This window comes from Staurois parvus, unplaced genomic scaffold, assembly GCF_062004578.1.
Source record: "Staurois parvus isolate SC_StPar_1 unplaced genomic scaffold, SC_StPar_1.0 ptg000564l, whole genome shotgun sequence".
NCBI classification, from domain to species: Eukaryota; Metazoa; Chordata; class Amphibia; order Anura; family Ranidae; genus Staurois; species Staurois parvus.
Window position 1 is genome coordinate 3,553,143 of NW_028318360.1, and position 15,494 is coordinate 3,568,636.

The 15,494-nt window shown below is 47.2% G+C and overlaps 1 protein-coding gene across 1 annotated transcript in view; it reads left to right on the forward strand.

Annotated features, from left to right (window-relative positions):
• Positions 1-8,249: 8,249 nt before the first annotated feature.
• HTT (huntingtin) overlaps positions 8,250-15,494 on the forward strand; it is a 268,580-nt gene continuing 261,335 nt past the window's right edge. Inside the window, exon 1 of the mRNA XM_089691557.1 lies at positions 8,250-8,442. Coding sequence (XP_089547683.1) covers positions 8,342-8,442 — 101 coding nt within the window. The 5' untranslated portion in view covers positions 8,250-8,341. The remainder of the gene's footprint in view (positions 8,443-15,494) is intronic.

A 15,494-nucleotide genomic window follows, 5' to 3' on the forward strand; every position in this document is an offset into this window, starting at 1 on the left:
GCCTCTGGAAAGGGAAAAGGAATCAGTAATCTGTCCGCCACCCAGAACCCTGGCTGTAGGAGCATGATAAAGTAATCAAAGCCACTTAAGGAATTTGGGCCCAAATCCGAATCTACGTAAACATTCCCATAGATACCCCTGTGACGGAACGCGGCACCCGACCCCTGCCCTTCTCACCAGCCGATCTCACACTGTGCTGTCACTTGCGTAACAATGCCACTCTCAGCTGCACCCTGCACAAATATTTTCCAGCTTGCGGGACCACAATCTATGTGCCAGCAGCCTGAGAGCGATTGTTACTGGGTTAGCTTAATTACGCAATTAACCCTTCACACTGCCACCACCGCCTTTTTACAGAGAAGGAGGGAACTAATGAATCCTAGCAATACCACTATGATATTAGCATAAGCGTCTGCAACACACACTGTCACCACAGACAGATATAGTCAGAGGATTATTACATACAGTAGCACTCTTCAAGAGACAGGGATTCTTTAGTTTGCATTAAAAGCTTTAGAGACCATTTTCAACACTTTTCAAAATAGGGTTTATTACTAAAAATGACAAAATGGTGCAATTAAAATATTTAAAGAAAAAGATGTTACAAAGACATGAAGAGAACAATAAAGCAACAGAGAACAAAAAGAAAGGAGTTAAGAAGGCAGAATACTTGCAAAGTCCTGGTTTAGCAGAGTCCAATTGTCCGAGCAAAAAGGTTGCCATGGCTCTCAAGTCAGTTAAGATGTTTCTTGATTGATGTTTAATGAGAGCTCCCTTCTCCAGGCATGTCAGTCCTTTTCTAGGATAGTAGAAGGGTGTCGCCCGAGAACAATTGGCCACTCATCCAGTTTGGGGATGGGTTATAGGAGGCCACCAAGTTTATGACCAAGTCGCACTACAATTTCATACTAATAATAACTTCCAGTATGTGCAAGTAGCATTCTAGCAACTGGCAGATTAATATTCAGAATTATATTTTAAACCCAGGGATACCAAACACAACGTACCCTTGTCACCCAGGAGGGAAGAGACTGCTCTCTCCTCTCTCCTATGTGCTAATATAGTCATGCATGACCTTGTTTGGTTGAGCATGATATGATCTATCCAAATATATACCTAATATTAATGTGCTCAGTTCCTGTTGAATTGTATGAATTGTGACATGTGGATAGACGTTTTATGGCACGCTCTGCATTCCTAGAGCAATGAACGCCAAACAGGTCATGTGTGACGGCTGACTGAGTTATTGTTTTATGAATGGGCAGAGAAAAGTGGTTTTCACAGTTCCTGAAAAACAGATATTCTGCACAAGACTAATTAGCGGTTTACAGATCTGGAGCGAGCTTCTATTTGTGTTTTATTTAAGATAAGAGGCTCTTTGGAAGTTGTTACAACTTACAGCTACAAATTCCATTTTTTAGAGGAGGGAGAAAAGGTGAAAACAAAATTGCTGGGACCTTAACAAGATGGCTGTCGCGTACAGCTCCCATGTCTCTATTGCGCGTGATCGTTACAACCCCCACTCCACCAAGTTGAAAGCCTTAGCAGCATCAAGTGAAACAACAACTCTGGAACCCATATGGTCATGGGATACCTGCGGGTTCATAAAGAGCCTCCGTAAATGAAATGCTGTGTTTTTAGCTGGCATTAACCCGACCTGATACGGGTGGATTAAATGCAAGATTAATTTGTTTAAGCGCAAGGCCAGGGCCTTACCCAAGACCCTAATATCGAGTTGTAAGAGGGAGATGGGGAGGTATGACTCAGGAAGTAGGGGATTCTTATCAGGTTTAGGTATAAGGACTATTAATGCTTCTCCTATAGATTGAGGAAGAGAGACGAATTGATAGATATGTTGGTATAATTTGTGTAGGTGAGGGATGAGAGTCCTGGAAATGAGTAGGTGTAAAACACCAATGGGAATCCATCAGAGCCCGATGCTTTAGAGGGGCATAAGTGGCCTATGACTTCAGTTATATCTTTGATGGAGATGGGGGCTTCCAATTTAGCAGTTTGACAGGGGGTACGGGTAGGAAAAGGTATGGATTGTAAAAAATTGAGAAGCTCAGTGTGAGAGCAAGTAACTGTGGAAGAATAAAGTGCGAAAAAGAAGCTGCGAAACTCCCTTGCCACCAGGTCCGGGTCAGTGATATGGGTACAAGAGGCATCGCGCAGGGAGATCACAGTGGGGGGACTAAGATCCAGATGTGCCAAGTATGCCAATAAGTGACCAACTCATTCCCCATGTTCCAATATTCTCTGTCTACTGAAAAAGATGTTTTGTTTGGCCTGCTCAAAAAGTAGGTGATTAACCTGGCGAGCCTGTAGTTTCACTAAGGAAGCGGCCTCAGTCGAGGGGTTTGCCTGAAAAGAGTGTTCTAAGTCTAGCAATCGTTCCTTCTTTGTTGCATAACCAATCTGGATGTAGCCTTGTACCTAGAGATACGAGACGCCAAAATGCTGCGGGTGTGTGATTTAAGAGTCCCATACTATCCTGTAATCGGTCGACCCCTCGTTATTGGTAAAGAAATAGTCCCAATCAGCCTGCACGCCCTCCAAATCAGGAAGAACAGTCAACCAAAAGGGGTTCAGTTTCCACATATACATAGATAGGGAAGAGGATTGTCGAAGCATCAGCCAAGATGGGGAGTGGTCAGATAACACCGTAGGGGCAAAACCCGCCTCCTCCAAATTAGGAAAAAGTGATTTGGATATAAATATAAAATCCATGTGGGACATAGTACAGTGGGAAGCGGAAAAGCAGGAGTAAGCTTTAGTCGTGGGGTGCAGCTGTCTCCAGGTGTCCACCAGCACAAATTCTGTCAACAGTTTACCAAGTCTAGTAACTTGAGCTGGGGTATGGGCAGGGGGGGTTGCAGTTCAATCTATCAAGACTAGGGTCTATAATCATATTAAAAGCCCCCAACCACATTGTAGGGACTGCGGGGTGCTGTGCAATAAATGCCAAGCCTTCAGTTAACACTGCAAACTGGAAGGGGGGGGGGGGATATAGTAGGCCAATATCAACATTTCTAGATCATTAAGGATTGCGTGTAAAAAAAAGACACCTATCCTGAGGATCCGAGTGCAAAGTTAGAAGCTGAAAACGGATTGTCTTAGCAATTAGTATGGCAACACCTCAGGAGTTAGAGGTGTAAGGGGTTTAATAAAGCTACCCAATCCAGGGCTTTCAAGGGCCAGTTGAAGCTGACCAGTGATGGGGGTTTCCACAAGGACCGCCATATCAACTTTCAGAGATTTTAAATGGGACAAAACAGCAGTGCGTTTAGGCCGTGCCCTCATGCTAGTGACATGCCACGTAAAAAATTGAGATTAGCTATGGCGGAATGCAAAACAGAAACGGATGCATACAGATCCACGGGAGCAGGCCACATATTACAATAATATCACAGTGAAACATATAACCAAGAGGAGCAAGCCATATCCAAAAATCTAGAGCCATTATGGAGCACAATTTCTCACCCGTGAGTGGTGTGGTAAGAGGAACCACCAACTTTTTGTATAGAGGAGCTATGGAATTATCAGTGGGCAACATAACATTCTTCTTCTCGAGCTTACAAACACAATACAATGCTAACATGAGCAAACTAAACAGGGAACAGAATAAACAGTACACTCTGGACCAGCATGAAGGTGGCAGTAGGAGGTATTGATGGCAGACGAAGAGCCACATTCCAGCTGGCCAGGGAAACCTTGCATAGGGTAAAATATAAAAAAGGAACCCAAACCTCCACCGAAAAATGGACTTTGCAGACGAAAAACAACAGCAAAGCCCGAAACACACTGGGGGAGGTTCAATTACAAAGGGAGCAAACAATCCATTGAAAAGTGGGTCACAGCCCAGGGTGTCAGATGCCCAAGTAAAAGGGAAAATAAAACAGAATAAAACTAGTATAAAAGAGGAGAGAAAAGAAGGATAAGCAGAAGGGGGGGGGGAGGAAGGGGAGGAGGGGGAAGGGATAGGAGGGAAGGGGGAAGGGATAGGGGGGAAGGGGGGGGGAGAAGATTAAGAAGATCAGAAAAGGAGAAGGGAATGTAGAAAATGAAATGAATAACTGAAGAGAGCAGGTGAAGGGGATCGTACAGGAAAGAAAATCACCAGACATCTGGATGGGAGAAGCCCGACACTTGCAAGTAGGACAAAATGAAGGGGAATGGGAGCTGAGACCGGGAGAACAAATGAAGAAAAAAAATATAATAGAAAAATTGCAGTTGTTAAGGGGAAGAGAGAAAAAAAGAAATGTGTGTATAGTAAGGGGGAGTCAGAGTCACGGACAGGTGCGGCGTGATACATTCATGAGTCCCTGGAGTGGGAAGAAATGGAGCACAGTTCCAATGGATGTCCCAGGAGGTCAGGCCGGTGCAGTACCCAGCACTGTACGTTGATCCAGCCAGGTCAGTACAGATTCCGGATCTTCAAAAAAGTGGACCTTGTCATCATCCACAACACGAAGCCTGGCAGGGTATAGCATAGTGTAGGAAATATGATGGATGCTTGGCTTCCACAAATTGCGCGTTTTTGCACCTCAGCCGAGAAGTGGGGAAACACCGCAATCCTGATATTCTGGAAGGGAATGCTTCTTTTCTCCCTGGTGAGGCGAAGGATGGTGTCACAATCCTGGTAGCTCAGGAACTTGGCAATGAATGTACATGGAGGTGCCCCTTTTGGTTAGCGGGCATAACAGGTATAAGAGAGCGCAGGATATTGTGCAGGATCAGCAGAAATGGATGAATCTCAGACAGAGCTCCCAAAAGTGCACCCTACGGCATGCTACTCCAGGCCACGCCCCCACCATGGACATTACTTTGTTTTGATTTTGAATGGACGCTTAGATTTGGCACTTTTTTATTTATATGGTTACAATGATCTTCCTGCATGTGAGATGTTTGGATTTATAATGTGCAAGGCAAGTATATACTGGGTTAGCTCAGCACTGGGTTTTGTGAGGTCAAAGTTACTATTTATGTATACTATACTGCTAGGGGAATTGTTTAAACACAACAGCAGATCATTCGTTTTTTTCCAGTTATTACATTTTGACTATTCACTTCATTTATTAAATCCACAATATTTAATCATTATAGCGCGGAGTGGAGACTTTCACATAATGTTCTCCATTTCCTCTCCTATAGCCGATAATGTTCCCCACGTGTTCTCCACTTCCTCTCCTATGACCAACAATGTTCCCCACGTGTTCTCCACTTCCTCTCCTATGACCAGCAATGTTCCCCACGTGTTCTCCACTTCCTCTCCTATGACCAACAATGTTCCCCACCTGTTCTCCACTTCCTCTCCTATGACCAGCAATGTTCCCCACGTGTTCTCCATGTCCTCTCCTATAACCGATAATGTTCCCCGCGTGTTCTCCACGTCCTCTCCTATGACCAGCAATGTTCTCCACGTCCTCTCCTATGACCAGCAATGTTCTCCATGTCCTCTCCTATGACCAGCAATGTTCTCCACGTCCTCTCCTATGACCAGCAATGTTCTCCACGTCCTCTCCTATGACCAGCAATGTTCCCCACTTCCTCTCCTATGACCAGCAATGTTCTCCACTTCCTCTCCTATGACCAGCAATGTTCTCCACTTCCTCTCCTATGACCAGCAATGTTCTCCACGTCCTCTCCTATGACCAGCAATGTTCTCCACTTCTTCTCCTATGTCCAGCAATGTTCTCCACTTCCTCTCCTATGACCAGCAATGTTCTCCACTTCCTCTCCTATGACCTGCAATGTTCTCCACGTCCTCTCCTATGACCAGCAATGTTCCCCACGTGTTCTCCACTTCCTCTCCTATGACCAGCAATGTTCTTCATGTCCTCTCCTGTGACCAGCAATGTTCTCCACGTCCCCTCCTATGACCAGCAATGTTCTCCACTTCATCTCCTATGACCAGCAATGTTCTCCACGTCCTCTCCTATGAAGAGCAATGTTCTCCACTTCCTCTCCTATGACCAGCAATGTTCTGCATGTCCTCTCCTATGACCAGCAATGTTCTCCACGTCCTCTCCTATGACTAGCAATGTTCCCCACGTGTTCTCCACGTCCTCTCCTATGACCAGCAATGTTCTCCACTTCCTCTCCTATGACCAGCAATACTCCCTACTTCCTCTCCTTTGACCAGCAATGCTCCCCACTTCCTCTCCTATGACCAGCAATGTTCCCCACGTGTTCTCCACTTCCTCTCCTATGACCAGCAATGCTCCCCACCTCCTCTCCTATGACCAGCAATGCTTCCCGCTTACTCTCCTATGAGCAGCAATGTTCCCCATGTGTTCTCCACTTCCTCTCCTATGACCAGCAATGTCCCCCACTTCCTCTCCTATGACCAGCAATGTTCCCCACGTGTTCTCCATGTCCACTCCTATAACCAGCAATGTTCTCCACGTGTTTTCTATGTCCTCTCCTTTAACCGGAAATGTTCCCCACGTGTTTTCTATGTCCTCTCCTTTAACCGGCAATGTTCCCCACGTGTTCTCCATGTCGTTGCCTATAACTGGCAATGTTCCCCACGTGTTCTCCATGTCGTCTCCTATAACCGGCAATGTTGTCCATGTGTTCTCCGTGTCCTCTTCCATAACTGGTAATGTTCCCCATGTATTCTCCATGTCCTCTCCTATAACCGGCTATGTTCTCCATGTCTTTTCCTATAACCAGCAATGTTCCCCATGTGTTCTCCATGTTTTCTCCTAGTACTAGAAATGTTCCCCACGTGTTCCCCATGTCCTCTCATATTACTAGCAATGTTCCTCATGTGTTCTCCTTGTCCTCTCCTATGACCGGCAATGTTCCCCATGTGTTCTCCATGTCCTCTCCTATAAACGGCAATGGTCCCCACGTGTACTGCTTGTTCTCTCCTATGACAGGCAATGTTCCTCACGTGTTCTCCTTGTCCTCTCCTATAACCGGCAATGTTCCCCATGTGTTTTCTATGTCCTCTCCTTTAACCGGCAATGTTCCCCATGTGTTCCTCATGTCCTCACCTATAAATGGCAATGTTCTTCACGTGTACTCCTTGTCCTATCCTATAACCGGCTATGTTCTTCACGTATGCTCCATGTCCTCTCCTATAACCAGCAATGTTCCCCATGTGTACTGCTTGTTCTCTCCTATGACTGGCAATGTTCCCCATGTGTTCTCCATGTCCTCTCCTATGGCCGGCAATGTTCCCGTGTTCTCCTTGCTCTCCTAGGACCGACAATGGCCCCCACGTGTTCTCCTATGACCGGCAATGTTCCCCACATGTTCTCTATATCCTCTCCTATACCCCATGTACTACCTTTTAAACTACAGAGTGACCCATGTGTCTGTCCATGTCCCCTCCTATAACCCACATGTACCCCCCCATGTCCCCTAGTATAACTCCCATGTGCCCCCCCATGTCCCCACCTATAACCCACATGTACCCCCCATGTCCCCTAGTATATCTCCCATGTGCCCCCCCTCCCCATGTCCCCTCCTATAACCCACATGTCCCCTAGTATAGCTCCCATGTGCCCCCCCCCTCCCCATGTCCCCTCCTATAACCCACATGTACCCCCCCATGTCCCCTAGTATAACTCCCATGTGCCCCCTCTCCCCTCCTATAACCCACACATACCCCCTAGTATAACTCCCATGTACCCCCCCCATGTCCCCTCCTATAACCCACATTTACCCCCCCCCCATGTCCCCTAGTATAACTCCCATGTGCCCCCCCCCCATGTCCCCTCCTATACCCACACTTACCCCCCCCCCATGTCCCCTAGCATAACTCCCATGTGCCCCCCCATGTCCCCTCCTATAACACACATGTGCCCCCCCAGTATAACTCCAATGTCCTTTCTACAACCCCCACGTCCCATCTGTATCCCCCATGTGCCCCCTCCTCTGCCCGACACACAGGGTTCTGGAAACTCATTGTGGCACAGCGGGACAGCTCTGTGGCTCCAACCTGCCATGTGACCTGTCAAGTGACTTCAGACGCTCCGCCCCTCCGCCAAACATCTCAATTCCACCCTCTACCCTACCAGGACTGCACACAACGACTGCACAAAGTTGGTGGGTGTGGCTTATCTGACGAGCCACGCCTTATGACCTTATTTTTCACTACCTATTTCTTCCAGGCCCCGCCTTTTCCCGGTTTCCACCAATCCCATTTCTGGTTATGTCACCTGACCCTACGCTCCGATTGGGCCGTATTGCTGTCCGTCTGCCAGTGGTAAGGCTCGCTATTGGCTGACGGCGGAGGAGCGGGTTAGGCCGGAGCTGTCAGTGATTCTCCCGGTACCGGCGGCGGGTGATGGCGATGAGGCGGTGAGGAGATTCCCGCTCAGGGAGCATGGCCACCATGGAGAAACTGATGAGAGCATTCGAGTCCCTGAAATCCTTCCAGCAACAGCAGCAAGGACCAACCGTGCCTGAGGAGCCGCTACTCCGAGCGTGAGTGCCGGGGACAGGCTGGGGGTGCGGGGACTGCCAGTGTCTGTGTGTGCATGGCCAGCCATATCTGTACCCTGGGGGCCCCGGACTCTCCTGACCATTCACTGGGGACCCAATGGTACATACAGAGGACACCTAACATGCTGCATCTCATCTGGGGCTATCAGTGGACATACACTGGCCCCCCCGTGGCCCTTGGACGCGCGTGCGTCATGGCCCCCCCCGTGGCCCTTGGACGCGTGTGCGCCGTGGACCTTGAAAGCGTGTGCTCCGTGGCCCCCCCATGGACCTTGGACGCACGTGTGCCGTGGCCCCCCCATGGACCTTGGACGCACGTGTGCCGTGGCCCCCCCATGGACCTTGGACGCGCGTGTGCCGTGGCCCTTGGACTCGTGTGCCCTGGGCCCCCCCCCCCGTGGTCCTTGGATGCACACACACTGCTCTGATTGTACATTGGGGAGCCTGAGTTGATGGCGGTTAGTGACTGGGTGCCCCCAGCACATGGATGACAAATACTGGGACCTCCAGGATGTATTCCTTAAATACTTAGGATCCCCAGCCTTCTGGTGACCAATACCCCACCACCATATCGGCAAAAGGTCCAGGGACGTCCCGGAGCCCACCTTGGGGTTACCCAGTACCTGGGTGACAAATACTGCAGGGGCTTCACAGCATCTTGGGGGGTCTGGGGCAGCAGGATACTTACTGCAAATACCTTGGGGTCCACCAGGGCTCCCAACACCAGGGTGACATACTCCTGGGCCCCTAGAATCCCTACAAATGCCCAATGACCCCCATAATCCATTCAAGGCCCCCAGCATTCTGATGGCAAAATAACCCTCCAGTACTCACATTGTACATCCAGTGTCCTAACAGGCAATGTTCTCACGCTGGGTAGAGTAGATATCAGGAATATTGTCTCCTTAGGCTCACATTGTACATATATGGGGCACCAGGGTCTGCCGGTCTTCATACTGTACATACAAGGGGCACCTGGGTCTGCCGGTCCTCATACTGTGCACATAGCTGGGTTACCTGGGTCTGCCAGTCCTCACATTGTACATACATGGGGCACCTTGGTCTGCCGGTCTTCACACTGTACATGCAAGGGGCACCTGGGTCTGCCGGTCCTCATACTGTGCACATACATGGGTTACCTGGGTCTGCCGGTCTTCATACTGTACATACAAGGGGCACCTGGGTCTGCCGGTCCTCACACTACATACATGGGGCACCTGGGTCTGCTGGTCTTCACACAGTACGTACATGGGCCACCTGGGTTTGTCGGTCTTCACACTGCACATATATGGGGCACCTGGGTCTGCCGGTCCTCACACTGTACATGGGTTACCTGGTTCTGCCGGTCCTCACTATACATACATGGGGTACTCGGGTCTGCCGGTCCTAATACTGTACAGTGTAGGAAATAAGTATTTGATCCCTGGCTGATTTTGAATGTTTGCCCACTCACAAAGAAATGATCAGTTTAAAAATCGAATGGTAGGTGTATTGTAACACTGAGAGACAGAATAGCAACAAAAAATTCAGCAGAAATGCATGTCTAACAAATGAAGCACGGATTTGCATGTTCATGAGGGAAAGAAGTATTTGATCCCCTTCAGATAACATGACTTAGTACTTGGTGGCAAATCCCTTGTTGGCAATCACAGAGGTCAGACATTTCCTCTAGTTGGCCACCAGGTTTGCACACATCTCAGGAGTGATTTTGGCCAACTCCTCTTGGCAGATCCTCTCCAAGTCGTTAAGGTTTGGTGGCTGATGTTTGGCAACTCGAACCTTCAGCTCCCTCCACAGTTTTTCAGTCGGATTAAGGTCTGGAGATTGGCTAGGCCACTCCAGGACCTTAATGTGCTTCTTCTTGAGCCACTCCTTTGTTGCCTTGGCCGTGTGTTTTGGGTCATTGTCATGCTGGAACACCCATCCACGACCCATTTTCAATGCCCTGGCTGAGGGAAGAAGGTTCTCACCCAAGATTTGATGGTACATTGCCCCGTCCATCGTCCCTTTGATGCAGTGCAGTTGTCCTGTCCTCTTAGCAGAAAAACACCCCAAAGCAGAATGTTTCCACCACCATGTTTGACAGTTGGGATGGTGTTCTTGGGGTCATAGGCAGCATTCCTCTTCCTCCAAACACGGCGAGTTGAGTTGATGCCAAAGAGCTCGTTTTTGGTCTCATCTGACCACAACACTTGCAACCAATCCTCCTGTACATCATTCAGATGTTCAGTGGCAGACTTCAGACAGGCCTGGACATGTGCTTTCTTGAGCAGAGGGACCTTGCAGGCACAGCAGGATTTCAATCCTTGTCGGCGTAGTGTGTTACCAATTGTTTTCTTGGTGACTGTGGTCCCAGCTGCCTGGAGATCATTGACAAGATCCTCACGTGTAGTTCTGGGATGATTCCTCACTGTTCTCATGATCATTGACACTCCACGAGGTGAGGTCTTGCATGGTGCACCAGACCTAGGGAGACTGACAGTTGTTTTGTCTTTCTTCCATTTGTGAATGATTGCACCAACTGTTGTCACCTTCTCACCAAGCTGCTTGGCGATAGTTTGGTAGCCCAGTCCAGCCTTGTGTAGGTCTACAATCTTGTCCCTGACATCCTTGGACAGCTCTTTGGTCTTTGCCATGGTGGGGGGTTTGGAATCTTATTGACTGCTCCTGTGGACAGGTGTCTTTTATACAGGTAACAAAATGAGATTAGCAGCACTCCCTTTAAGAGACTGCTTCTAATCTCAGCTTGTTACCTGTATGAAAGACACCTGGTAGCCAGAAATCCTGCTGAATGATAGGGGATCAAATACTTATTTCCCTCATGAACATGCAAATCAGTGCATCATTTGTTAGACATGCATTTCTTTAGAATTTTTTGTTGCTATTCTGTCTCTGTGTTACAATACACCGAACATTCGATTTTTAGACTGATCATTTCTTTGTGAGTCGGCAAACATTCAAAATCAGCAGGGGATCAAATACGTATGTCCTTCACTGTACATACATGGGGCACCCAGTACTGCCTGCCCTCAGGCTATACATGCATGGGCTACCTGGTGCTCATATTGTACATACATGGGGCACCCGGTTCTGCCGGTCCTCATATTGTACATACATGAGGCACCCGGTTCTGCTGGTCCTCACATTGTACATACATGGGGCACCCGGTTCTGCCGGTGCTCATATTGTACATACATGGGGCACCTGGTTCTGCCGGTGCTCATATTGTACATACATGGGGCACCCGGTTCTGCCGGTCCTCATATTGTACATACATGGGGCACCTGGTTCTGCCGGTCCTCATATTGTACATACATGGGGCACCTGGTTCTGCCGGTGCTCATATTGTACATACATGGGGCACCCGGTTCTGCCGGTCCTCATATTGTACATACATGGGGCACCCGGTTCTGCCAGCCCTCATGCTATACATGCATGGGTACCTGGTGCTCATACTGTACATACATGGGGCACCCTGTTCTGCCGGCCCTCATGCTATACATACATGGGCTACCTGGTGCTCATACTGTACATACATGGGGCACCCTGTTCTGCCGGCCCTCATGCTATACATACATGGGCTACCTGGTGCTCATACTGTACATACATGGGGCACCCAGCTATGATGGCCCTCATACTACACAGCCCAGATAATTAATTCAGTTCTTCACATACTGTTCATTGACTTCTGTCCCTGCCCTCAAATATCTTACAGTCTAAGGTCTGCCCCATATCTGTACATACACACACCCTAGAGTAACTTTAGCCCTGGTTCATATCTGTGCGGGCCGCGATTTGTGCAGGCATGAGAGCTCATTCATTTGAATGGAGTTCTGTGCCCCAGGACATGCAGGGAAGAAGTCTCGCCATTACTTTGGAAAATGCAACCCGCAAGTGTGGTGGCAATTTCCAGTGCGGGTGGCGTGCCATTAGAACTAATGGCTTCCCGCATTTCTCTGTGTGGGTGGTGCGACTGCAGGCATTTGTGTGGGTCTTGCAGTGGCACCACCCGCACAGATGTCAACCGAGGGTTAGACAGGATCCAATTAACCTACCAGCATATCTTTTGAGTGTGGGAGGAAACCAGAGTACCCGGAGGAAATCTTTACAAGCACAAGGAGAACATGCAAACTCCATGGAGGCAGTATTCCTCACTGGCATTTGAACCACTGTAAATTTTTTATTTTTTTTTTAAATTATGTTGTTGAGTGTTTACTTTTACTGACATCATAAAGGGCCAAAACCTATTTTATTTTTCCAGTTTTGGGTACAGTAGGGAAGAATTAAAAACCTGGGTCTCTTTAATTTTATTGCTGTGTGTTTTCTGTTTGGAATATTTCCCTTCACTTCTTGTTCTGGAGAGGCAACAGGAAATCTCTACATAGAGAGTGGAATTCTCCTCGTTGATGTCACTGGAAAATGTCAGGGAAAATGACCACTAGAACAAATGGAGAAGGGCAATCTACCTAGCAAGGGACTACAGTAAAAACTGTCAGGGGTTCTAATCCTTCATCACTCTATCAAACAAAAAGTGGAACTCCAGAAAAAAAAAAGTTTGAAAGACCACAAAGGAAATCCATTTCCTTCGCTGAAGTGTACTGTATATTAGGTTCAGAGCACTGCTGGTTACTATACAAGTGGCAATTTCTTTCTTGCCAGATATTGCACACAGTATTCTTATTACAGCACTGCGACCGATAGTTCCAGCTATAGTACAGAAGAGAGATTGTGCCATTCACTCTCTGCTCATCCCTTCACAAAAAAGCCTTCTAGTCTGTTCACAGAATACAAGGCACAGGGCAAAGGACTAGTCACAAATATTACCTGTGCTCTCCCTGCAGATGATCTTTCTCCTATTACTGCCTTACCATGACATGTTCTGAATTGTCTCTGCACAGAGGTGGCCATCTTGGTAGAGGCAGGGCTTTTCTTCCTCATGTCTGAGACTCCAGTAAGGTGGACAGTGAGCAGCACATTAATGACATCACTAAATCTCACTCCAAATTTCCTGAGATTTGTTTTCCGAGGCAATAGAGCCTTGGATTTCACAGATATACAGCTATGAGGATGCAGGCACAATTACTATTTGTTGATGGTATCTATAACATCTTCACTTTTTGAGTTCAGGTTCAAGGTGGAGAGTCTGAGCGGTGATGTCATGCTGTCTACCTCATCCAGTCAGAGAATACTTTTCCGTCATTCAAAAATGCAAAGTATTCTCCGATTGGCACTGGTGCAGAGCAGTCGATCTCCTGTGTTAACTGCTTCCCGACCACCCTATAGCAGAACTACTGCTACAGGGCTGCACAAAATCACGTATATATACATGATTTTGTATTTCCTGGTAGGGGGCACACGCGCACATGCTGCCCTACCCACTTCGCCATTGGCAGCTACAACTGTCGATCACCAGGTCCCGTCCGTAGATTCCCCGCCAACACCCGGCAATCACCGAGGAAAAATGACGGGAGAGGTCTGTATGTAAACAATACGGATCTCTCCCCTGTTAGCACCAGCATGCTGCTTTGTATTGCTCTGCATAGCAGAGCAATACAAAAGAGCGTGCTTGCATAGTAAAGCACACACAGACAACACAGTAAAACAGCACAAAGTTAACCCCCTTTGATTGCCCCGGATGTTAACCCTTTCCTGCCCAGTGTCATTAGTACAGTGTCAGTGCTTTTTATTAGCACTGATCACTGTATTAATGTCACTGGGGATGCCAGTTTCAGTTAGTCAGTCGCCCCCCCCCCCCCCCCCAGTGTCAAAATTCCAGCCGCAAACCTGCTATAAATTGCTGATCACCGCCTTTACTAGTATAAAAAAATAAAGAAATTCCAGTATCTATACCGCCATTTGTAACCGCTATAACGTTCACGTAAACCAATTCATTTACACGTATTGGGATTTGTTTTAACAGACATGGAGCAGAGTACATTTTGGCCAAAATTTATGATGAAATTTTGTTTTTGTTTTTAAATTTTTACTGGATATGTTTTATAGCAAAAAGTCAAATATTGGGTTTCTTTTTTTTTCTACATTGCCAGTATTTTTTTGGTTATAGTGCAAAAAAAAAAAAAAATGCAGAGGAGATAAAATACCACTGACAGAAAACTCCCATTTGTAGGGAAAAAAAGGACATAAATTTCATTTGGGTGCAGCATTGCATGACCGCGTAATTATCAGTTAAAGCAACACAGCACCGTATCGCAAAAAATGGCCTGGTTAGGAAGGGGGGGTAAAACCACGCAAGTGGTTAAGAATGTAGCAGGGCAGCCGCTCAGATGGGACCTGGAAGCTAGTGGTGATCTGTGGAGCAGTGATGTCTACTTCAGTGACTTGCAGCTTCCAGGGGCATCGGCCAGGCATGGTATATACATAGTTACATTGGTCCAAGCTGATCCAATGTAACCATGTACTGTAAAAAAGGTCAATACCTGAAATTCATCTTTTAACTAGTGGACTATATTAGACAGCAGGAAAATAAAAGAACCTCTAATAATGTACATAAAGCAAAAATGAACCTATCGAATGGTGATAAATATTATTTACAATCACTAGCTAGTATTGGTGGTATCAAGGTGCCCAGGGCTCTGCATTCTTTTTGACTGCTTCAAATTACTAGGTAATAGGAATACATTTGCAATGTGTTTACAGTGGATCTAGAGCCAGTAAATGTATTACCTCTATTACCTCTATTATCAAGGTACTTCATTGGCTTTTCTCTCTACAAGGATGGTGCCATCTTTGTTGAGGCATCATCCAGGGTCAGCACTGGTTTCCTGTACTGGGATGCTGGCTGAGAGATGATAACACAGTCATGTAAATCCCAGTAAACAGAAAAAACAAAATCAAGTGAGTGCTAAGAGAAGAAAACCATATAAAGCAACTAGCACAAATAGTGACCCCACTCCATAACACAATAAATAAAAGTGCTGCGCTATGTGACTAAAAATCATACAATTCATATGCAATCTGGTATTCTTTGCAACCCCTGTGTGTGGTTACACACCAAACAAAATATAAATGTGCAC